Source organism: Pithys albifrons, chromosome 3, assembly GCF_047495875.1.
Source record: "Pithys albifrons albifrons isolate INPA30051 chromosome 3, PitAlb_v1, whole genome shotgun sequence".
Classification (NCBI taxonomy): Eukaryota; Metazoa; Chordata; class Aves; order Passeriformes; family Thamnophilidae; genus Pithys; species Pithys albifrons.
In genome coordinates, this window is record NC_092460.1 from 77522217 (window position 1) to 77547216 (window position 25000).

The 25000-nt window shown below is 42.1% G+C and overlaps 2 protein-coding genes across 4 annotated transcripts in view; one reads left to right on the forward strand and one right to left on the reverse strand.

The window, feature by feature from the left end:
• The first annotated feature begins 208 nt into the window (after positions 1-208).
• Positions 209-4980, forward strand: LSM8 (LSM8 homolog, U6 small nuclear RNA associated). The gene is made up of 4 exons (XM_071550002.1): positions 209-326; positions 1232-1272; positions 2462-2589; positions 4730-4980. The coding sequence occupies exons 1-4, from the start codon at positions 296-298 to the stop codon at positions 4818-4820; spliced, it is 291 nt and encodes a 96-aa protein (XP_071406103.1). The 5' UTR covers positions 209-295; the 3' UTR covers positions 4821-4980.
• Positions 4981-12501: 7521 nt separating this feature from the next.
• Positions 12502-25000, reverse strand: part of ANKRD26 (ankyrin repeat domain containing 26) — a 55648-nt gene continuing 43149 nt past the window's right edge. For 2 of the 3 annotated variants that reach the window (XM_071552464.1, XM_071552463.1), the window contains 8 exons: positions 24881-24993; positions 24327-24468; positions 22842-23123; positions 21922-22157; positions 19579-19825; positions 17455-17508; positions 15078-15123; positions 12502-14022 (listed from right to left, as the gene is read on the reverse strand). In XM_071552464.1, the coding sequence (XP_071408565.1) occupies positions 13901-14022; positions 15078-15123; positions 17455-17508; positions 19579-19825; positions 21922-22157; positions 22842-23123; positions 24327-24468; positions 24881-24993 (1242 nt within the window). In that variant the 3' untranslated portion in view covers positions 12502-13900. The remainder of the gene's footprint in view (positions 14023-15077; positions 15124-17454; positions 17509-19578; positions 19826-21921; positions 22158-22841; positions 23124-24326; positions 24469-24880; positions 24994-25000) is intronic. The other variant, XM_071552465.1, reaches the window with a different exon arrangement.

Genomic DNA, 25000 nt, shown 5'->3' on the forward strand with positions numbered 1-25000 from the left:
CCCGGGCCGATCCCCCGCGGGGGCCGCTCCGCTGTGTGCGGGGCCGGGGGTGCCCCCGCGGGCGGTGCCATGTGCGGCGGAGGGGGCGCCATAACCCCCCCGCGGCTCTCGCCACCCGCTCCTTGGTACGGCCCAGTCTCATTGCACCACCCGCCCGCCTCCCGTCTTCCCTGCGCATGCGCGCTCGCGCCCCGCCCCTCTGCCCTGCTGTGCGCCTGCGCGCCGGGTGTTGCGTCAGCGGCGCGCGCCGGCCGTGCGTGCTGTGCCGCGCGGGGAAGGCGCCACCGCCGCCGCCATGGCCTCCGCGCTGGAGAACTACATCAACCGTATCCGCCCGCGGGGCTCGGCCCGGTTTGGGGGCCTGCACCGGCCTCCCCCTTCCACACCGGCCTCCCCGCTCCTGCGCGGCCGTGGTCGCAGGCTAGGAGCGGGCCCTGAGGGCTGGGCTGGGCTTTTCGCGTTGCTTGGGCCCTTCCCGCTTGGCGGTGTCGGTCTCTCCTCACAGGAGGTTGGCTCGGCGGGCACAGCGGAGGGTACAGGAGGTTACCCGCAGGGCAGGGTCCCCCCGGCACGCAGTGCCGCAGAGCGGTGCGGGGCCCGCGTCGTGGTGTAGAGCGGGATTCGCTGTGGGCCTGTCCCCATAAAGAGCTCTTGACGCGCCTTTAGTTACCAGCTTTGCATCACTTGTTCAGAACCCGGGACCTGGGGTTCTTTGAACGCTTTTCATGCTGGTTTTTTGTGCTCCTTGTATGAGCATTTTCAGTTTTACTCACAAACAATAAGATAGTAACCCAGAATTATTCAAGCTGATGGATATGTGATCATCAAATTGAGATAATTAGATAATTCAGAGTGAGGAGATGCAGAACACCAGCCCTGGGATCACCACTGCAAAGCTGCTTTTTAAGGACTTGAGAGTGTTTATAAAACTCGTTTCAGTTTGAGGCAGTGCACTTGGTAATGGGAAGAAAGGTGAACTCAGATCGTTATTTTGTTTTTAATGGTGTTCGTGTATGACTGTCCGTGGTTAGGCAAAGTGAAACTTTAAAAGGAGATTTTAATAAAAAAATACTGTGTTGTTAAATGTTATTATCAACCATGCTGCTTTAAAAAAGGTGTTGATAGGCATTTCTGGCTCCTAATGGCTCTTAAAACCTATATTGCATATGCACATCTGAAAATCTTACAGGTTTTATTTCAGATATCAAACATTTCCTTAATGAACTGCCAGGCACTGTTGCAGTAATTACTTCTGATGGAAGAATGATTGTGGTAAGACTTGCATTTTTAACCTTCTTTTCCCCCCATATAGACTTGCCATCATGGCAGCAAAGACACTGTGTTAGGATATTGTCACATGTTCTCACCTTAAAATCAAAAAGTATAAAATAATGGCCATAAAGCTTGAAATTTTTTTGTGAACAGTTACTGCTTCCTGCACGTCAGATTTGTGCATTGATAAATTTGTGCATGTAGATGCTTTGGCTTTTTGGTCAAATTAATTTTTCTGTGGGAATGCACAAGAAAATGCATTTCTCTTCTTTTCAGTAATTTGGTTTCCATCTGAAATGTCCTCTTTGTTCTATAAGCTCTTCGACTTTTGTGCCAGAACCATTTCTTCCCTGTGGTTACAGATAAACATCACCTGGAGAATTGCTGGATAATTGTTCTGGGATTTGTTTATGCCTAAAATCCTGAGGATTGGCTGACATATATTAGACTGTATTAATATTTTGATTTTGTTGTTGATTTTGTTTTGGGTTTTTTTCTTGCATCATCTTGTATTTTATCTTTCTGTCTGTACTTCGCTTTGTGCAGCCTCCGGAAAGAAAAAATACTGGATTCACCCAATCTGTCTGGCTGAAGTCAGTCTGATAAACTTTTTGTTGTGCTACAAGACACTTTGTGCCAACAATATTTGAGTGGAGTTGGTACAGATGACTCGTTCTTACATGGTTAGATGATGTAAGTGAATATTAGCACAATAACTCTGATTTACTAAACACAACATAGATTTCTTCAGAAATACCACTTTAAGTTGCTTGTTTGGAATGGTTTCAGTATTTTTGACCACAGGAATCCAATTTTTTTGTTCTTTGTTTTAATTACTTACTTGATTTTCTGGTATCTTCGATACAAAGAAGACCAAAACAGTGTAGAAATAGTAAAATTAGTTGTCTAGAGGACTGTTTGAATCAAGGGAAACTCCTTTTAATGCTGAAAGCCAATCATAGCTTTTAGCATGAGCAGTCAGTAATTAATATACACTTCTCTTAAATTGAGTATTGCTTTGGAAATTACTTTCTTTAGCAGTTCGTGTTTAAGCCAAACAATACAACCCAGCTAGAACATCATTCTCTAGTGCCTCAGTTTTGCTGCCTTGTTTAAGATATCCTTGAGAGCAAAGATGATAAAATTTAAAAGGTAATTGGAGTGCTTTGTTTTTGTGTGTTGTTTTCAGGGAACGCTCAAAGGTTTTGATCAGACCATTAACTTGATTTTGGATGAAAGCCATGAACGAGTGTTCAGTTCTTCACAAGGAGTTGAGCAAGTAGTGCTGGGATTATACATTGTAAGAGGTGATAATGTGTAAGTATAGCATGTTGTTGTTTAAATCTGTTCATACAGACTTTGTGTGTATGTGGGCCTCGGTGTATTTGTGTGTATTGTCTGTATAAGTCTTGACAGCCCCAGACACTTTGAAGCTTTTTATCTGTGAGCAGCACTGTATTGTCCAAGTATTGTCACAGCTGAGGCACCAGGGAAGTCGCTGAGTCACCATCCCTGGAAGTATTTAAAAGATGTGTAGAAAGGGCACTTTTAGGGACAGGGTTTAGTGGTGGCCTTGGCAGTGCTGGGTTAGTGGTTGGACTCAATCTTACAGGTCTTTCCAGATCTAAATGACTCTGATTCTGTATTAAATAACAAACATCTGCATTTACGTTACAAAAGTGATTATAATGTTAAGATCAAAGGTGATCTGAGGACTGGAATGCCTCTCCTGTGAAGACAGGTTGAGAGAGCTGAGCTTATTGAGCCTGGAGAAGAGAAGGTTCTTCTTAATGAGGGAGATGTCATTGTGGCCTTCCAGAACTTAAAGGGGCTTCTACAAAAGAGGGAGAGTGATTTTTTTTTTATGTGGGCAGATAGTGGTAGAACAAGGGGGAATGTTTTAAACTGAAAGAGGAGAGATTTAGGTTAGATGTTAGGAAGAAGCTCTTTACTCGGAGGGTAGTGAGATACCAGAGAGGTTACTGAGAGAAGCTGAGGATGCCCCATCCCTGGAAGTTGCCAAGGCCGGGCTGGAGGGGCCTCTGAACAACCTGATCTAGTGGGTGGCATCTCTACCCATGGCAGGGAGGAGTTGAAACCAGATGATATTTAAGGTCCCTTCCAATGCAACCCTTTCTATGATTCTGTGATCTCCTTAGTCTGTAGTTACTGAGCTGTAAATTAACAAGCTCATTCTGATTAGGAATCTCGGAAGGGTCAGTACAAAACTCAGCATTCTCCTCTTTAGAGTAGGCATTGTATAGATGTTCTTTATTCTGGTTCGTAATAGTTGATGAAGGAAAAAATAGAATAATGAATAAAAAATTAGATAAAACTTGTGTGCAAGAAGTCAGCAATGTGGTGTACAAAGTTGATTTTCAGCAGCTTGTGTTTTTAGAGGAGATGCTCACAGAGAGCCCTTCGTGTTCTGGACAACGCGTGAAGGTTCTGGCTTGACAGTGTAACAGCTGTTGAAGCTGATGTAGTGACAGATCAAATGTATGAGTTGATACTTGATGTAAAATTAGCTCACAAAATTGCAATAAAACCTCAGTGAATGGAGAGAAAAGTAGCTGATGTGCCAAACACATGGAACAGTTATGAGAGAACTGGAAAGAAGGCCTGGGGAGTGGGCCTGCTAGATCACTTTTGCAGCAGCATTCTGAAACTGATAGCAGAAATAATATTCTTTTTTATTACAACTACAAAAAGAGCATCTTGCAGTCACCAACATGTGAGCATGGATAGGAATTTTCATATTGTAATTCTGATGGAAGTTTCTGTACAAAGAAATGTCAAGGCTTGAATTTATATCTTAGGTGCATTAACTAACTTCATTGAGGAATTTTGGAATGCTTTCTTCACATGTGAGTTAAGCTTTAAGAAAAAAGTAAATTGACACATTCAAAGGTGGGACTAAACATGTTACTCTAACAGTAACTTTTCATTCAGATAGTAAAAACCTATATAAAAAGCCAAGCTTATTGTTTCGCTCTTCTATCATACCAGACAGCCACATTACTCAAGTATACCCAGAATATTCTTTTACAGAATGTATTCTCATTTTTTTTCCAACCTTAATAAAGTCAGAAACATTTTCATTAGAAGGAATAAATCCGTATTCATGCAACTTAAACATACTAAAATTTAACATCCTTAGAGGAAGAAGTAAAAACAATCAACAGCTAAGTAACAGTAACTTCAAAATAAGGGACTCTCACAAAATAGCGAAGGTATTGAAAAATAAAGGGACAGGAACACTCGTGATATAACGTGCTTCCAGACATTCCAGTTTGCATCACTGGGAGCCTGCAGGGAACATGGAGCATCAGTCAGAAAAAGTCAATATGGTTCAACAACAAATAAGTGTTGTTAGAAGGAAAAAGACAGCTTCTGTTTTAGAAATGTGTGATTGATTGGATTTCAAGAAACAATAACCTGATTTTTTTTATTGCAGTGCTGTCATTGGTGAAATTGATGAAGAGACGGATTCAGCTCTTGACTTGGGGAATATTCGAGCAGAACCTTTGAACTCAGTTGTGCACTGAAAAGATGAAAATTCACAGGGACTTTGTAAATCTTTGGTTGTACAGACCTATTTAACAATGTGGACAATTTTTACAAATTGTGTTTAATTTGTTTAGTCACCAGTTTTTTATTATATGTTGTAGTTTTGCCTGTAAATTAAAGTTTCTACATTTTACTAAAGACGCTTTCATTGAATTTCCTTTGGGGTTTCATGCTGCATAATTTCAGTGGGAAATGCATACTGGGAAAAGCAATCAGTATTGGTGATGGCCCTGATACTGTGTATATACCTTGTTCTGAAATAAGATCTCATTCCTAAAGTTAAACCAAGCTTCTTCCTGGTAACCAAGGATTATTTGGAGGTAGATGTGTAACAGGCAGTTTAACCATCCCTAAATGTAGTTCTGGCTGTAAGTAGAAAACTGTGATTGGGATTTTTTGTGTGTGTGTATTTAGTGTAGAAAGGAAGAATGTTGAAAGCTTTCATGGTCAAATTAATGATTTATGCCTGTAACACTTAGACTATGCTGCAGTGGTTCTTAATGCCTTAATCCTTGCAGGCAAATTAAATTGGAGAAAGAAAGACTTTTGAGCAGAAACACAAAACTTAAAAGAACTTAGACACATTTGTTTGAAGCCCATTAAATTCCAGACCAACTCATTCTGTATCTTCACTCTTCTTGCTCAAAATTTGGGTGAGATCTACAGAAAGAGAATTTTGTGTTTCTGATGTGTAACCATTGTCTTAGAGTGTAGTTTAGAAGACACCAGAGTGCTTTAGCTAGATGTTATTTATTTTGAACAGAACTTGCCTCAGTATTGAATGTAAGAGAGTAACTTTTATATAGTTATTTTCATAAATGAATCCAAGTAGGGAAAATTGCTGGCACTGAAACCACAAAGTGGACATAGAGTGATGGCCTAAGTATTAGTGATTTTGATAAAGAAAGCTAGAGAATGCTAGTCCACAGAGAGGGAAGAGGAAGAGTGGGGTGGAAGCTCAGCATATGTGAAAGTTGTATACATTTCTTGACACTAGAACTCTCACTTGCAGTCAGTGCAGCAAAAGCACTGAAAGTGGTAAATGGGAAATGACAGAATATTCTGAGTTGAAAGGGACCCACAAGGATCAAGTCCAACTCTTAAGTGAATGAGCTGTATGGGGATCAAACCTGCAACCATGGCATTCTAGGAAGCAGAGCTGAATTTTTGAGAGGAAAGCTTATCTCCTCAGATGCTGAAGAGGTATGAAAGAGGACTGGCCTGGAATGGAAAGGGGAGCACCACAGGTAATAGTTGTGTGTTGAGGAGGGGTAGGCCAGCCAGCGTGTTCCAGCTGTCTGGGATGAAGGTTCTGGCTGTTTACCACTGATTGCAGATGTAGTGAAGCAAATGTCTCCTAGAAGATACTCCCAGAGGAGTATTGTCTGCAAAACCCCTTTGCCTTATTCTTGCTGGAGGGCAAAGTGCCCTCAAAAAAAAAAAGTAACTTTTCAGAATTGAAGGTGCTCCCAGTGAGTTCTGACCACTGCAGCCCTATAATTTAGCTGGTTCTGTGGGGTGCATGGAGAGCCCTGCTGAGATAGGAAGAATTTGTTCTTGGAAACTGTCTTTTCCTGCAAGGAGCCTAGATTAAAGATTCAAAAAATAACAGGAATAAAATCCAATGAGTCCTTGCAGAGTAATAAACGAATTTTACAAAAATGACAAGGGCAGAGAAAGGTGATGCTAAGGACAAAAGGAAGTAACGCTGAATTGGAGGTAATTGTCATAACTCATTAAGTTTCCTTCATTGTCCATTTCCTTCATGGTCACTTCCTCCTTTTGTTTGTTTAATAGAGATCTTGGAGTGAAAGGACAAGTAATTGCAATCCATGTGAAGTGTCTCCATGTCCACTCCACATATTGCAATCAAAGTTCCTCAACCATTACATGGTGTAAAGGCAAGTACTGGATTGAAACAGTATGGATATCGCTTCGAGGATGTATTACAACTATGGAGAATTTCTATACAACTCAACCTTTGCGTGTTGTTCTTAGGCCCTAGAGTTAGAGTTTATTTTTCAATCCATTTTATAAGTAAACAGCTGAGAGACACATCAAACTCCCTCTGTTAGAACTGAAGATAAAGTCCAGGTGGATACAGGTGGATGGTATCACAGATTTATCTCATGGCCATTGCCATATTACTTTCATAGCAAATGTACCAGACCTGTATGCCTGAGTAGGTGCTTTGTAGCCGTGGCAATGTAATTCCACCTCCTAGCTTCTCCTGCATCTTGACTAAGCATTTTATTCTGCAGATTCTTACAGAAATTATCCTTTAATACTAGGATTGTCTTCTCCATGCTCTGGTAAGAGAAGATTTAATTTATTTCATAGTTAAGGTGACAAATACTGGGTCATGAGCTGTTGCTTCTTTAGGAATTACAATGACTGTGAAGGCACTTCTCAAGGAGGAGAAGCCTCAGTTGAAGAGACTTGGAAACTATGAATGTGAGTCATGGCAGAGACACACAAAGATGATCTTGCTAGTTATATTTGGTCTGTGAAACATTTTGACACTTCTGCGTGCAACCCTACACATTTTTAATAATTGAGTTCTTATTTCTGCTTTCCAGTTGGGCAAACTGCAGTTTGTTGATTAGAATAATGAAAATAAGTCTGTGGATTATTTTTTTAAGTGGAAAATTTCTTCAGTTGCAGTAAAGATCTAGAAAAGCTACGTCATCAATAGTTTTAGCTTCATTATTGCTTAAATAGTAAGGCATACTTCAAGTACCAGATATTCACAGACCAATAACCATGAAAACCAGATGTGCCAGAAGGTCATAGGTCAAGCCTTGAGGTGACGGAGGGGAAACTTGTATAATACTTAGGTTAAAAACATATGACAGAAGATAGTAAAGAGCAAGGTGATTGTCCTGGAAATCCTGTTCGTGATAGCCTCTTTCAGTGTGCTCTATTTTGTCTTACAGTCCCCTTCAGGGGCCTATTTTTTTTACAGTAATTTTTACAGTAATGGCAGAAATGCTGATATTTCTTACATCATCAGCATTATCCCTGAAGAAGAAAAAAGCTCCATTGACGCAGGTGGAAATCAAAGCTGAAAACACAATAACATTCAGACTTCTGCCAAGAACCGCTTGCTAGCACTAAAAGCAGGATCTTATCTACATGATAGTATCTTCCTTCCTGGAGCCTTGGAGCACGTTTCAGGAACTCAGACTTGTGTGGAACAACGTGCTGCTGCTGTTCAGCCTTACATCAGTAATCATCAGTCCCACTGAATGCCAAAAAATTTCACTCGATGCTCAACCGCTTTCCTGCTACTTGCACTTTTAAATAAAAAGTGTTCATTACTTTAGGGAGTGCAATGACATGCACGTGTACTGGCTTTGTCCACTAAAACATCTTTAATGGTTGTCCCACATCCTTCTTGTTTATTTTCTAGATTTATCTTATTTTTAATTTAGTGTTGAATCCATCAGTGATGATTACAGTGGTTTGCATAGAAACAGGAGTGGAAAGCATTCAGGTGGAGAAATTAAAGAAGCTGGATTTGAAGTAGCATAATCCATAAAAAATAGAGGTAAGCAGGATAGAAACCTGTTGAGTGTGAACAAAGTTGGGTTTTACAGAGCAGTCATTCTAGTGAAGTTCGCTTTAACAGTTATTGTATCTATGCACATCACTCATGAGAAATACAGAAGAGAGAAAACATTCACAGAAATATTTAAGGCATATGGAAGCTTCATATCCTAAAATGCTACTTTTTAATTATGGCTCTTTTGCTTTGTATTTTTGTGCTTAAATCTTTGGGAATTCTCACTTGTGTAATTTCAGACTTCAAGTCTGCTTATGATGCAGACGAAAACCTGTATACAGATGAATGCTGTGATGTTTGTGCAAACTGGTCAGAACTGCTGACGGTGATGGCTGGGATCTGCAGCATTCGCACTGCTGAACATGTAGGTGATGGTGTGATCTCTGATACAGGGGATAGATTGTCAAAATTGGATTCAAAGCAACGTGCATGCAAAAGGCCAGGAAAAAACCATTCAGCAATAAATCCCCTGGCTATCTATAACGATTTCCAACTCAGTTTATAGCATTTCCAATTAATCAAACCCTTTCTTGCCAACTGCCACCTAAATACCACTTCATCTATACCATTTCATGAATACAGACTGTATGTATGGAGTTCTATTTTACAGTGAGTTTCAGGACTGAACAGAAGCCAAGGCAGGAAGTGATTATGGCTAAGGAGCTGAGGCTGATTGGAAATGTGTGATGCTGTGGAGGAAATATCACACAATAGAACCTCAGTTAGTTTGGAAGTGGATTTAAAAAACAGAGCACATTAGGATGTAAACAGTCAATAGGACTGGGGCCAGCCTTTCTCCTAACAATCAGATCATTAGAAGCAGAAGCGTGCAGTGATTTCTGTGATTAGACTGCAAGTGCAAAACCCATGAAAGTGTGTGCTCATTAATGTTGAATGGAAACAGCCTTCTTGCTTTTTGCCATGTTTCTTCTCTGGATTGTCCTAACTTATCCTGGATACAAGAGTCAGGCGTAAGTCCAGCTTAAATCTAGGAAGTGCAAATGCTCAAGCACTTTGAGAAGACAGGCTTAGATTCTTTTTGTAACTATAATGGGGTAGGATCACTCTCTGGAACTGCACTTCTGATTTTCAAGACTGCTTCCATGAAAAGTCATCAGGTCACATTCAATTAAAAATTCAGGATCATAGTGAAAACAGTCTCTGATGGGAAATGGAACAGAGTTAGTGATTATTATCATTTAAGTGGTGATTGTTATGTGAGTGAAGGAGACCAGGTCCCTGATTTGTCTAAAGCCTCAATTAACTTCTTGCGGTGTTTATAACATCCATCAAGTAATTGTGAGTTTTATGCTCTAACTTCTGATACCACCATTTTATGGAAGTCCAGCCAGTACAGAAAGCAGTAAGACAGACAAATATTAGTATGTTTGTATGTATTCGTTTCATTTGTGGATAAGACATGTACAATGCTTTACAACCACACTGTATCTGGGAGTAGTTTTGAGTTTGTTTCTAATTATGCTAATTATGCTTTTTCTGAGTTTCAGCATCAAAGTGCAGAATTCAGCAGAATTGCCCTTAGCTAAAAGAGAATTGCCAAGCTACCCTGCTGCTAATGCCACACTTCAACACACAGATGTGCCCCGAGCAATGCCCTTCATCATCTTGGGCCTTTAAAAGCAGCTGAGATTAAAGTACTGAAGTTTCCATGCACTCTGCCATGGGCCAGGCCACCCGAGCCTTAGTATGAACCTTAATGAAGTGAGAAACTTCTCAGATTACCAAGGTCCTACTACAGCACCAAGAAAGGCTTATATCAGTAAAGATAATCTAGACATAAGGAAGTACAGATAAGTGGCAAAAGCCTGTGAGCCATCTCTTTTTCCCTGCACTTCTGGTATATATTTGTATCTGTTTTCTCCTGAGTGAATGCCCAGAACATCTACACACATATCTTGTCTTCCATGTTCAAAATGAAAGCCAATTTTTCTCACAGTGACTTAGATCCAGATGGCAAAATGCAGGTGCAGGATTTTGTTTAGGAAAAAAGTTGGAGAGTAATATAGTCAAATATAGTCACTTAGAGAGAGGAGATTAAATTCAGCCCATGTTTAAAGAGGTCAGCAATGAATTAATTATAAGCAGATTCCTGGATATTTCAGAGGTCAAGGCTCCCTAAGGGATACAGTAGCACCACTCAAACAGCCATTAATTGTTCAAGACACTACTGTTACACACCAGATCAGTGATTATGGGGTCAGCATCATCTTGTGGGGGGTGCATGTTTGTGTGTGTGTAGGGGAAGGGATGGGTCAAACCTCACGGAGCGGGGGTGGCATTGTATCCCTCAGCAGGGCTCTGGAGCCCACACAGGGAAGCTCTGGAGCAGCTGTGTGGTAGTTTTTGCTTTAGTTTTAGGTAGGCCTCAAATTAGCAGGCTCGGAGAATCTATGCAGATTAGGAGAGACAGGTATCACCTGACTTAAGTAACCAAAGAAATATTTCATACCAGATGACACAAACCTGAGATACGAATACAGGAGTAGGAGGTGTTCACTCAGTTCCATCATGGCCAAAGTAGAGGCAAGACACACAGCTGCTGTCTTCCTGTGTGGGCCCTGCTGCTGCTGCTGCTACTTGTATTTTGTTTGAGTTCAGGGAAGTAGAAACATTTTGTTGTTATACTTTCTGTTTCTTGCTGGGTGTCTTTCGGGGTGCTTATGAATCTAGAGTGATGGAATCTGTTTTCGGTGGGAGGTAGAAAATTGTTTAACTGGTGTGTTACACTTTTAATTTTTTCTGTGTAAATATATATAGTTAGTTTAAGTTCAACCTATTTGAAGGTTTTTTTCCCCCCTTTCTCCCTTTTCTTAGTGTGTGGGGGGAGACAGACTGACTCTGTGTTGGGCAGTTGACATTTTGCCAGCTCAGCTGCCAGTCACAAACACCTTGGGAAAATTGCAGCACCCACAGCTCCTGGAGCCCTTGACCCAGCTTGGATTGGCCCCTCACCCTGGCCTGGCGCCCCGGAGTGGCCGGGGGATCAGAGGCCCCCGCCTGAGTTGGGCTCTGTAAAGGTCAAAGCAGATAAACCCGTAACAGTGGTGTAGATTAATATGTGCTGAATTGGTATTGTGGTAGAACATTTTGTCTGGCTTCTGTATTGCCCTTTTGGAACCTTTGCCACATTCCCTTATTTTCTCCCCTAAATTACTAAAGAAACTCCTTAGAAACGAGCCCAAGTCTTATTTTCTGGCCATTTTCATAAGGTATTAAAGATATTAAATATATATAAGTATTAAAGTAATACTCAGCAGAGCCTGCAGCTCCGGGGCTGGAGTGTTACAACTACTCTGGCTGTAACAATGAAAAACTAATCATGTTTTGTGGCCACAATTCAATGCAACATTCTGAAACCTGGGAAACCCAGATTACTTATTATATCATTTGCTCTTGAGGAAAAAACAATTGGTATAATGGGATTTTCTGAAACATAATTGTATATTCTGTACAATAAATTACCAAATCTAGTAATCCTCTCACAGCTACTGACCTGAAAGGGTTTCTAACATACATTAGCAAGGAAATTAGGGAACACAGTTGCTTTCTCTTTGGAAAGAAAAGTTCCAAAACCTAAATTTGACTGTTAGAGTCTAAACCACAGAAAGCCTTGCTAAAGTAAAGAAACAGGCAACACTCTCCCTCTGTTCATTGAATTACTCGTGTATTGGTAGAAGGCTACCAGATGGGCATTTCCCCTTTATGAGCTGTAGCAGGGTGGGTTCTACAGTAGCTGGAAAAATGAGGCTGAGCACTGTTAGGAGTTCAGAAAAACATGGTAACTCTATTAACAGAAGTGACCAAAGAGCCCAAACCCAAAGAGAAGGGAGAGAGAGGAGGAAAAACAGGAGCCTTACTTACAAATATTTGTCGCTTACCCAAGGACTACTCACGTAGGATGTCTTACCAACTCAGGACACCCCCAAAGGCAGGGACTACATCTTCTAGGTGTTGGCAGACAGCAGGCATCCCCACTGTCTTTTTTGAAAAAGAAACCCCACACCCAGAGCAGGAGTCCTCTCACCTGTAAAGCAGTATCAAAAGAAGAGGAACAATAAAACAAAGACATGGGCTTAGATTGCAAAGTTTATTCAATATCAAGTTGAATTATAGACAGGGTATCAGCTTCACAAAAATGTATTCATATAAAAAGGAAGAGTGTCACAGCAGCATTTAGTGCTTTCCTCACTGCCTGTTAAATCCTTGAATTAGTCAGAAAACCCCCCAAAGTTTTCCAGTCTTAAATCATTTCAATACAATCATTCTTACTTTTCCAGAACTGAGATTTTGTTCTATACTCTTGTGATTGCTGGTGACTTTTATGGATGGGAAATGACAACTCAGATCTTCATTAACAACTAGTAACTTGATAACTCTCTGAAGTAAGTAAAATTGCTTGTGTGGTTGACACAAATGTCCTGCCACATCTGGGCTAACAGCTGGGCTACAGACACAATATCATCACCTGCTAGCAGCAATAAAAAGATTGGCTATCCTATCACAGAAGTTCTGGAGGGTACTGAGGAAACAAAGTTAATGCATTAACATTCCCTTTTTTCCCCTCCCACTGTACATGTTTCAGGTGCACCACAAGTGCTGATTCAAGAGCTGTAAATGTCTGAAGTTGCAGCCATTTTTAATACAGAAATCAACACCCATACTGTGAGAGGTACTGAGTTTGTGCCCACTGCCTCTCATGGTATTCAAGTGTATTGTGAGGGTCACCCAGGCTTCTCATGGAGTCTGTGGAGTCTCCAAACTTGGAGGTATTCAAAAGCCAACTGAGGCATGGGCAACTGCCTCTAGGTGGTCCTCCTTGAGCAGGGGAGCTGGACCAGAGGACCAATGGAGGTCCCTTCCAACCTCACCCATTCTGTGATACAAAACAAACATACCAAAAAGATGACAAAACAACTCTTGGCACTACTACACACTCAGCCATTTTAAACTTACATCAAATAAAGTGAAGACAATTTAAAGTGCTCTTTTCTCCAGCTTAAACATCAGTAAAACTTTATCAGCAGCAACAGTCACTGCATCAGGACAGAAGCAGTGGGGTAAAAGCACGTAAATAATCTCCTAAACATTCAAGTAACACTGGAAACATTCTGAACACCTTGAGTGAAATGATTTAACAGAAAAGAGAATGCTAATGCACCAACTGTGATAAGAAACATTTTTGATTGTTTTGTCAAGCTCAAGGATCAAGAGCAGTCAATCTGGTAGTCAGAAAAAAATGAATATGGTTCTCATTGTGAGTGCAAAAATGGCTGTGGTTCTTATTGTGAGTGCAAAAGAAACCAGCTATGTATCAACACATCAAAAGGTAAGTGCAATGTGCTTGACATCCATGCAGTCAAGTTTATATTCAGAATGCAATAAACATGTTTTCACATCTGAACAAGTAGATGGGAAATCACAGATAGACTGTGAAAATCAAATGATTTCCAGGGTTTTTCCATAGTATTTCATTCAAATCAAGTAATTTTTGGTTAAAATATCACGATACTCTTCTATTGCTCTGCAAAGGGGATCCTGGTCCACATGAAGACTTTTTGAAGATCCAGCCAAATCACTTTCAAGTTCAGCAGTAGCTGAGGAGAAAAAAAAGTAAGATTCCTGGTGTTACTTTTACAGCAGATGGAGCAAAATAAAGCATGCAAGAACATTACAGACAATATGAGAGTCTGCAATCCAGAGAGAGACTTTATAATTTCTGAGGGAACATTACAGTAAAAGCACTAGGCACAAAGGAAGAAACACTTTTTTTTCCATGTTTGCTTATCAGTCAACAGCATTTCTAAAGCAAGTGGAAGACATTCCAGAGGTTACACAAGGAACATCTTCAGGGCACCCACAAATGATGTCAGTGCCAAATGTCGCCCCCTGCAGACCTCTTCAACCTCAAGTCTTTGCTTTCCTTAAAATCAAACCAGTGATTTACTGGAACACTACTACTACTACATAGCACCAGTCACTGCACAGCAATGACTCTGGAGAAACAAATTAACAATGGAATAGGTGGATTTCCTCTTTGCACACCTGGCCTCAAACTATACAGCAAGTTTTAGGCTATGTATGGCAAGCATTGAACTGGTATTTGGCCAAAGACTACAGAATAATCTTTTCCTAAAGGAAGGTTATCTTTTGTCCCTGATCATATTCTTCTTGCTTATTCAGATAAAGACCGAAGCTACAAAGACAAGCCATGAATCACAGAATCATAGCAAAACTCAAGAGCTAAGAGCAGAGAATGTGTATGGTATGGTTTAGTGCTGAATGCCATGGATGTACAAGGAAGGAGAAGCCATGTCTGAAGTTTACAAAACTCTTATCTTGGGGCTCCTTTGATGTTTGTGCTTGAGATTAACTCTAGTGAAGGGCAACTTCATCTTAAGACAGCTGTTTCTGTGTGGGTGCAACAGGTTAATTTTGTTTGTGCTTGGCTTTTTCCAGGCAACTGCATAACATTCTATGTGATGTTTTGCTAAGTGGGAAGTTTTCACGTCCAAGTCTCAGCTGGAAGGCTCGCAGAAAAGAAAAGCCTGTGCTTAGCACAGGAACTTGAAATTAATGGCTGGAAAGCTGTTGAGAGTTAGAAATAGCCACCTTATTCCTTAAAAACAGTCCTAACATAAGGAGACATTACCTTGTTGAAGTTCTCTAGTAATTTTTTCATCCAGTTCCTGTCGTACCTAGAGTTATACAGAAAATAGGCAGGTAAGATGTAATGCTACCAAAACGTAACTGTTAAAATGCCTAAAACATTCTTAAACCCCAGAGATAATGGGATAAAACCTAAAAATATCATGCCAAAGAGAGACAACTTGGTTTGGAGGTTGATTTTTAGTGAAGACAAACTCTTGTTCTCCCAGGAGGTAGCACTCTCATTGCTGAGCAACATTAATGGTAGTGCAAAAGAACCTGTAACTCACCAGCTGCATTATAACTGGGCAACTCAAAAACATCCAGGAAGAAAGCACAGTGCAGTTATTGCAACAAAGGGATGGCTAAAGTCGATCATCAAGTACACATGCAGAACATCAGCTGAATGCTGAGATACACACAAATGCCATGCACAGGGAGCAATTCATTGAGGCTGGCTTCTGCAGCTTCTAAAGACAAGAGCTGCAACAGCAGCTACTGCAGGACTGACACAGCATCGTATAGAAAAAGCATGTGCTAGTATTCTTCTTTTCTGCATCTTAAGATGGAAAACTGAAAGAGCTTCTGCAGGTCAGGCCAAGATTCTTCTGTCATCATCATGGCTCAGCTTTGTGAGTGAAGATTTGGGAAGGGCCCTATCCTCGTGTGTGTGTCGTTCCAGCATAGTGGGCTTTTTAGGTGAGGCACAGCGTGCGCAGAACTGGCCCCACCCTTTAACTCCTGAGGTTCATCTGCCATGGCCGAGAGAGCTTGGACAGTGACAGTGAAGTCCTCAGGACTAGAACCTACAGCACCTGGTATTGCCAGGAGGTCTCCCATCCAAGTACTGACCGGGGCTGACCCTGCTCAGCTTCCCAGATCAGATGGGATCAGATGTCAGGGAGGCTTTTAACTGCCTTAAGATTCTTCTGTATTGTTATTGCAAATACCATGACATGCATATATAAAAATAAAAGTTCAGACACCATTTTTTTTTCCAAATCTCTACCAAGAAAAGATAGCAACAGCTACAGCTTCCTCAATGCAAGCGCTGTGGATTTTATTATACAACCAAAGTCATCCTGGATCATTAGACAGGAGCACTGGTGGGTGGAATAAAGAAGATAGAGGCAAACTTTTCTCAGTAGTGCCAAGTAAAGAGTGGCATGGGCAAAAATCAAAACAGAGTAACCTTCTTATAGGAGAACCACTACCTCGTGGTACTTTGCTGGATTAGCCTTTGCCTTCCCAGATAGAAGAGGGGAGCACTGAGTTGAAAGAATAATGGAAAAGGACTGCCCCAAATCCCCCGACCTCTCATTGTTTTCAAGCAGGTTCAAGCAGCAGGAAAACCCTGGAGAGAAGGCAGCTCCCTAGCACATGAAATGAGACCAAGGTAATAGAAAAAAGCAGGAAAACTAATGCCTAGACCAAAAGACAACCTAAACCCTGGACTAATCCTAAGTAAAGCAGTAGTAGTTGAGATGTTAGAAGAAACCACTTCCCCTGGTTTATGAAGCCCACAGAATGACCACAAGGTTAGCAGGACCCTCTGCAACATGTATAGATGAATCAAGAGAAAAAAAAGCTGTCCTTTGACTCCTATTTAGTCCATTAACCTTTATGTGACTCTCATCCCTGCCTGAGGAAAGAGAAATAGGTGGAAATAAAGCCAAAACACGGATATCTGAAAAGGGAATGAAGAGGCCTCTGAACAAAAATACACCTTGGAGGACTAGAATGTGTCTCCCCTGTTCTCCTACCTCCTAGGACTCCTGCAGAAGGCAGCAGAGCTGACTAGCCCAAACCTCCTGAGCAGGCACTTCTCACTGCACAGCTCTCCAGACAGTAACATTCTGGGTTCCCTTGCAGCAGTCACCATCTCAAGAATTCTGCTTCAGGAAGCAGGGTTGACTTACTGCTAACCCACAGGAGCTTCTCGAGCACAGAGTAAGTTGGATTCTCTGAGACTCCTTGAGATCATACTCGGAGTCGAGGAGCTCAACTTTGGAGCAGGACTGGGACTCCAGGCACAACTGCTGTTACTACCCAGAACTTTTTAAATATCAGAACAGGCAAGGAGGGTAAAGGGCCTACTCCTCTAGTTGAAAGAAGTTCCATTACAACAGATGAAATCCATATATCTAGTGTCATCTTACAGAGGGTCAACTACCACAGAGGCCATAACATTACAATCACAGAAAGCACACAAGTACTTGGCAGCAGTCACTCTCTCTCTCTCAGAGGAACTAACAAGATGAAAACGTTTCCAGCTTTAGGCAAACAGGAATGCATCACTAAGTTTTAATCAAAACCTAACACCATAAATAGACAAAACATTTCCACTACCAGCCAAGGTTAAACAATAGTGGCTTACAAACCTTGTCACGTATCTGGCTGCAGAGAGGAGAGAGAGAAGATTCTTGATTAAGGAGCTGAAGAAGAAAGAAAAACGGCCTGAAGTTCAAGGGTCTTCAGTGAGAAATAAGAAACATGAGGCAAGCAAAACAGCAAACAATAGAAAAGACCAGTAAAATACAAGAGGGCAGGTGGAAAACGAAATCAGAAAAGGAACTGAAATTGAGAGACAGAGTAAGAAGCAGACATTCCCCTTCTCATGTTACGTAGGGAAACTGGTTTCGTCAATGTGCCAATTCACAGTGGCTGCAGCCAGCAGAGTTCACTAGTCTTCTCTGAGTCAAGCAACCACATGAATTTTCACCAACCTTTCACAGACCTGTTAGGATTTAGGCTTGACAGTTCTTACATGTAACAACAGGCCTCAGGACACTCAGCAAGAACAGCATACCCATTCTCAAATCTAATGCCTTCATTTCCTAGAATCAGCTCAAATGTTTTTCCCAATTAGATTTGGGAAGCATTTCTTGCAAAACATTTTGTAATGTACATAAGGGAAGTCGGGAAAGCAGTGAAGGTATCTACCTTGATACTGATAAAACTTTGAGATGCCCAGAGTTTTCTTCTGGAAACTTCTTCTGGATAATCAAAATAGAAAGGACTATCTGAAGGCTATTGCAGTAACTCAGTTATAAGAAGCATTGGGTACTCCCACTTTCATTTCCTTCACTGTCTGTTCTCCCTGTTCTTCAAAAAAGACGTAACTATTAACCCTTTCGTTTCAAACTAAGACAGCTTTCTTTCTAGAACAAGAATGTTTTCCTCCTTTGCCTTTTCCATCTTTTAACATCTTGCGCCCACGTCTCTGTCCTCTCTTTCCCTCATGTGTTCCGTGCTCCCTAACCCCTCCCGCTCTTCTCCTTATTTCCCTTTTGCAGTGGGTCCCTGAATTTTGCTTCCTTTCCATTGCTTGCAGGCAGAACAGCTCCTGCAGGGGCTGCAGTACCAATCACCTCACGAATTCTTTCTGGAATGACTGTCCACCTTCCTGCCCTCAAAAACGTGTTGACAGTGGTACAGAAAAGTTCATCTCTACTACGCATTACCTACGCTGATTGGTCCCTTTCCATCTTCTTAGCTCTTTTTCTTAAACCAGGTGCTGTGTGCAAACACATTGTTGAAAGGGGTTCTTTCCAACAGAGGTGCAGTGGAGACCCCAGAACTGAGATGGCCTTAAAAGTGAACACATACTTCTCACATTCCCCCAACAACAAAATACACTGACTCAGCACAGAAGCCTTGGCCATACCTCAATCCCATGCTACATGGGTTCCCCACTGATTACAACTACTGACAGGTGGTTTCCACATCTCATGGTCTAATGCTCTCTGCATTCTGTGAGGGATGTGCTATCCCACTGACTTCTAATTACAGGGCATACTTGGGCCACTGCTATTGCAGAGGTTGAGGCATCAATGCAAAATTAGCAGGCTGTGAAGACTTCCCAAAGAGGGGGAAATTACCACTGTGACATGTGGCAACACACAGCAGGAACTGCAAGACCAAAGGCCTCCCATCCACAGTATGTTTCCTGCACTCAAGTATAAACAGCAAAGTTATGCCACCGCACTCATCTCATCCTGTTTTTGAAGCATCCCTTTGTTGCTATTAACATACTAATACAAGTTCCAGTGAAGAAACTGCTAGAACAAAGATTATTGATGAAGGAAAGGGTGTCTCACACATGTCTGGTGGCATTTGGCCCTCACTGTGACATTAGCCATTTGAAATAGCTCACACATACAATACATTTAAATTTAATGTAGAACTTAATGGGAAGCTTCCTACACCACAGCGTTCTTTATCAGTTTCTCTTGTAAAAGAATGTAGTTACACAGCTCATTGCTTAGATGTAAACAGTTCTTGGGTTTTTGAGCACTCTGGAAAATTTGTACAAACCTAATGACCAGAGGTCTTGGGCCTTCCCACATATAATAGCGTAACCTTCTGAGGATTCGCAGGTGCTCTGACATATTGGAGAGTATGGCATGGAACCATGAATGGATTCTAACTTTAGGCCAGAAAGGATAAACTTGCATAGAGATACTCTTCAGCAGCAGTCAAGAACAGTATTTCAAAGTGCTTACCTTGGCCACATAGGCTTCAACTCTGTTTCTTGATGATAATGTGTTTTCTGCTGGGCTTAGGAAGTTGCCTCCAAGACTGAGACTTCTGTTCAGTCCCAAACTGCTGCCAAGATGTCCCAGTCCAGTTGAATACAGAACTGGACTTGCAGCCAGATGTCCGCTGACAATGCTGCTTGTGATTAAAGATTTGCTTCTGTGGCGCTCCCGAAGGAGCTTAGTGTTGGCTTCTGCAAGTCTCTCATTAGCTCTGAAACATTCAGAAGGACACAAAGAGTCATCATCTTTGGGAGCAACACTTCCACAAAGTTACCCTCCAGGTCCTTGACTATTATTCGACTTCTGAAAGCTAAGGGTTGATCAAGAGTGTCCAAAACAAGCACATCAGTTAATCTGAGCTTGTTTAGGAGGCCTGCACACTAAGTGCAAGGAGCAGCAAGTGTCACCAGCACTTCAGACTGCTCAGCATTAGGGTTTCAAAGCAGTCTGTGAAAGCCAGGCGTTTATGTAGCTTCCTCTGCAAGGTACGGCACCTTCATAGGAACTCTGGGCTACCCTCCCCTTCCAAAGGAAACCTCAAACCTCAGGCTCAGTTCTAAACCAGACGCAAAAAAAGAGAATTTCTATTTTTTTCTTCAAAGAATCCAATTCTGTTCTCTGAGAGGCCTATCGTTTTTTCCACGGTAGACATGACATTCATATTTTCTGTCATACACACATGAGGATATTTGAGATTGGCAAAAGGAGTACCACTAAAACCAACACCAGCTTGAAAAATACTCTTAATGCCACAAGGGTACTATTATGGCACGACTGCTGAAACTCTAGAGAGAAATGAAGACATTTCTCTGATGAAGGGGACTGTACCTCTACACTGACTTGTAGGTGACAGCCAGTGCCCCTCGGAGGGTTGCTGGACTGATAAAAGATTATTTGAGACATAGAGAGGCCCATGTGGGCTGTTGGTGTGTGGCAGGACACTGCTGCTTGAGTAGAATCTGTAGACATTCATCATTTGGATGTTCATGTGCCCAAAGGCTGAGCTAATGAAGGAACATCACACCTGGACTAGCATAAGGGAGAGCTGTTCCTGGCTCAATGGGCCCATGATGCCTCAGGCCATCTGTAGGTGGACAAGGCCGAGGGGTGGATTTAACCATGGACATTATTTCCCAGGTTATCCACTATTGTGAAACCCCTGAGAAGGGGATGGAGACCCCAGTGTGGGGATAGTAACCCCAGTGTGGGGATGGTGACCCTAATGAGGGTATAGTGACCCCTGAAAAGGGGATGGGATAATCCCAATGTGTGCCTCAAGGACATTTAACCTTGAGAAAAGGTAACTTGCAATTTGAGTTCTGTGTTGCAGGACATCATCAGATGAAGAAGACCTGAGCTGAACTGGTGTTGGTGTCCAATGATGAACTGTTTTTTCCTGCCTGAAGTACCTACCCCATCCTAATGGACTATTGCCTACAATATGGAGGGGTGGAAGATGGCCCTGGAAAGAACAAAGACTGTTTAAGCGCGGGAATAGATAGATCTAAGGTATGAGTGACATAATATGGTATGGAATAAGGGGTGGAATATGTTATGGGTTTAGTCAGGTGGGCCTAAACTTTTTTAAAGTTCAGCTAGGCCTAGGATTGTCAGCTGATTTAAGCTGGGCTGAGCTAGCTAACAGCTGACTTCTTCTAGCCAATAATATTGTATTCCATACCATACTACATCATCTCAAAGGGTGTAAAATCCAGTGTGTGGGAGTGGCTTGGTTAGTTCCATCATGGCTGCACTAAGAGGAAGACACCTAGCAGCTCCTCTACTATGCTAGGCCCTGCTTCTGTTGCCTCTGCTTGCATTTTGTTTGCATTCAGGGAAGTAGAAACATTTTTTTTGTTACTCTTTCTGTTTCCTGCTATGTGTCTCTCAGAGTACTTACAAATCTAGTGTAATAGACTTTGCTTTGTATTAACTGGGGAGTGGGAAGTTATTCCTTGTTATATATATGTAACTTGTGTAAGTGTGTGTTATATTGTAGTTTCCTCTTAATTTTCTCCTTTCTGTATAAATACATGTAGTTAGTTCCAGCATAAACCTGGTTTTGAGGGGTTTTCTTTCCTCTCCCTCTTCTTTTCCCCTTAGCTGGCTGGGGGGAGGAGGAACCCTCTTCACTCTGTCTTGGACAGTTGGTGTTTTGCCAGCTCAACCCAAGACAGATATTAACGTACTTTTCCCACCCTATGCTTTCACACATAATGCTGGCCAGATGTCGAAGAGGGATTTTAGAAGCAAAATGCAGGAGGAAAAAGGAGTCAATTTTAGCAGTCCAAAAAAGCATGGACTTACCTTTCTAGTTTCTTTGCTAGGCCTTTTCTGGTTCTCACTTCCTCCAGATATAGCTCTTTGTACTTTTCTACTTCTGTCTGGGTGGATTCTTTTTGAAAAGTACTGTCTTGTTGGGTATTTTTTATCCTGTCCAGTTCACATTCAAGATCTCTGATTCGGTCTTGTAGCTCATTTCTCAGTGAAGCATGATGACTGGTTCTGATTTGTTCTAATCTGTCCTGGGAGGCTGCCTGTGTCTGAAGCAGACAGTGCAACTTCAACCACCATTAACACCAAAAATAAAGAGAACTCTGCCCACCAGAAAATTGCACACACTCAGTTTCAAGGCTTTACTGAGAGTTATGGCTGTGCCTCCTCACTACCATCAGCAATCAAGGCAGAACCCTGGAACTACTGTGGGAAATAATTCTTTTTATTCAAGAAGCCCAAAATAGCACTACTATTCAAAGCTACTAATGAAACGACACTACCTCTGTTGGATAGCGGATATAGAAAAGGATTCCTCTGAGACAGTAACAGTGTCCCTCACCTCCACCCGATCACCCCCACCCCCGCCTCTTCTGTGACTTCTTTTCTGAGCACTTTCTCTACCCCTCGTACAAGGACAAAGTAGGACCTGTGTCTGGCCATAAGAGTTGAAAATTGCAAAACCCATTCAGGGATGAGCAGTGAGAAGCAGACCAGCAAGCAGATACCCCCAAGCACTGCAAACTGGGAATATACCTTAGGGTGGTTTTTGATTCAGGGACCCTCGGGCACATTACGCTCCCATGAAAGCATTCCTGTGTAACCACAGTCCCTTCCCCCATTGCCTTCGGGAAAGACAGAAGTACAGTGCTAACACATAGCATAAGGCACCAAAAGCAAAATACTAAAAAGTTTACATACCTCTCACAGACACACATGAAAAATTCACTTACTTGCAAAAACAGGTTGACTTCCTGTAATTTTTGTCTTATTTCTTGTCCAGCTCGTTCTTCCACCTCCCTTTTATATTGTTCTATTTGACTGCGATCCACCATGTTAGTCTCCAAACGATGCTGGAGTTTTGCCACCTCTTCTTTCAGCTGCCATTTGCTCCTCTCCAGTTTTTCACACTTCCCATGCAGGTTTGACAGCTCGTCTTGAAGATCCCGGTTTTGGACTTCTAGCTGCATGCATTTTTTAGACTCCATATCCAGCTGCTGGGAAAGCTCACTAACCTGTACATAGAAAAAAAGAAAAAAGAAAGAAAATTTAGAGTCATCTAAAGGCAGTGAATTTTGTAAAAACCTCTAAGGGGCTTGGCCATGGAGACTGTATTTATCATCTGCTGGCTCAGAAGTACTAGAAGTGCAACCAGGCTCTTCATGTCCAACATGAACAGCTTTCCCACCGTTTGTGTTAGGATTCCTCAGGTTCCCATCTTTATTTCTCAGTTCTTCATGCAAAAATGCTACAAGCTTTGGGACTAAAAAGGAGTCACTGCAAAGGCAGTAACCGATTCCACAACAAAGCCTTCCAAAACTAAGCGTGACTCTGAAACACGGTTGCTCTAGCACCAAATCTTGAGAATGGAGAAATAGATAAAAGATTATATGCCACTACAGAACAGCCAGAGCAACCTCAGAAACACTTCTGGGAACAATGCTTCTGGGTGCCCTGACAAGATGGGCTGAAACAGCTGCCTGTGAGCAATAAGTTACAGCCTTTTGCCTGTGTCACCTCTCCTCATCAAGCCCTGGGCAGCAAGAACACTGTTTAGAAAAGCACATACTCAACTGCCTCCTGCTCAGCTTGTGCCTGAGACAGGGCTCAGGGGCTGATCTTGCCATGCAAATGACAGTGGTGTTCCTCCCCTCTCTTTCACAAAAGGCATTCATCTGTCAGACCAAGATGATGCTGTCACAGCCCCCTCAAGCTGCAGCCAGGCCTGAGCTGGGCCCCACTGCTCTCAGCCCATGGACATGATGTCCTGCTAGGATGGCACACTTGCCCATCCCTAAGGGCCAGCTTGGGGATTTGGACTCTTGGCTGACCCCGCCTACTGTCACTGCACTTGATCTGGTCTTCTTGGTGAGGGCCTGTAGGGTGGCTCCCTGGTCTGTGAGGTCACGGACCCTGCCACACTTGCTGCCACTCTTGGCTTGCCCTTCCTCTGCAGGACAGCTTGCCCTTCAGGAGCCCTTGCCCCTACTGCTTTGCAACGGAGCATTTGCACCTGCACCCATAAGGGTAACTGCATCAGTATTAGTTATAGTCATCTGCTACTGTAACAGTAGAAAGAGCATTAAGAAAAGCCAATCAAACCCAAAACGCAGCCAAGGCAAAAAGATCATCAGCATGACAAGAAATTTAGGGAAAGCATGTCACAGGTTTCAAGAGAAATAACAGCACAACGGAAACCCCAAAAAAGGAGAGCTCACCTTTGGTCTTAATCTATCAACTTCGTTGACCATTTCAGAATATCTGTTTTTCATTTCTCCCTGCAAATTAAGCTGGGACTCCACTTCTCTCTGCTCATACACCCTTAGTTTCTTCGTAGCTCTACTGAGAAGTCTCTTCAATCTGCACAGCAAATTTGGTAGAAAAACAATGAAACAGGAATAACCAGCCTTTTTCATATACTTCCACATAATCAGTGCAGCCATGGCTTTCTTCATCTTAACATGTTTGACACCACCAGGAATTGCTGAGAAAAACCATTATGCTCCATAAATTACCTGAAGCATTCCAAGTTCAGCTGAAAAGAGGAATAAAAGACCTCCCCCCCACCACAGGAGAACTGCAGGGCAACCAGCACTGGTGGCTCCTCTGGCAGCTATAGAAAACTATAGGCGCATTGAATGAAGTGCCCTGAAGAAACTAACATGAGGCTTGAATTTTCCCACAGAGTTACATGCATCTATTTTTACACCAAAGAGCAATAAAACTGAATTTCTACTCAGGGGTGCCTCTTCAGCATATCAAAAAGCCATACCTCTTAAAGTCTTTCTGCAGTTCTAAGTTTCTTTTCATTTCTTGGTCCAGACGCAGTTCAACTGGACGTTTCAACTCAACCAGTTTCTTCACCTTTTTTCTTTCACTCTCACACTTCCAA

Coding starts and splice junctions, on each gene's coding strand:
- LSM8 (XM_071550002.1), top strand. CDS start 296: ATGGCCTCCGCGCTGGAGAACTACATCAACC. Junction 1,273..2,461: donor CTGATGGAAGAATGATTGTG/GTAAGACTTGCA, acceptor TGTTGTTTTCAG/GGAACGCTCAAAGGTTTTGA. Junction 2,590..4,729: donor ATTGTAAGAGGTGATAATGT/GTAAGTATAGCA, acceptor TTTTTATTGCAG/TGCTGTCATTGGTGAAATTG.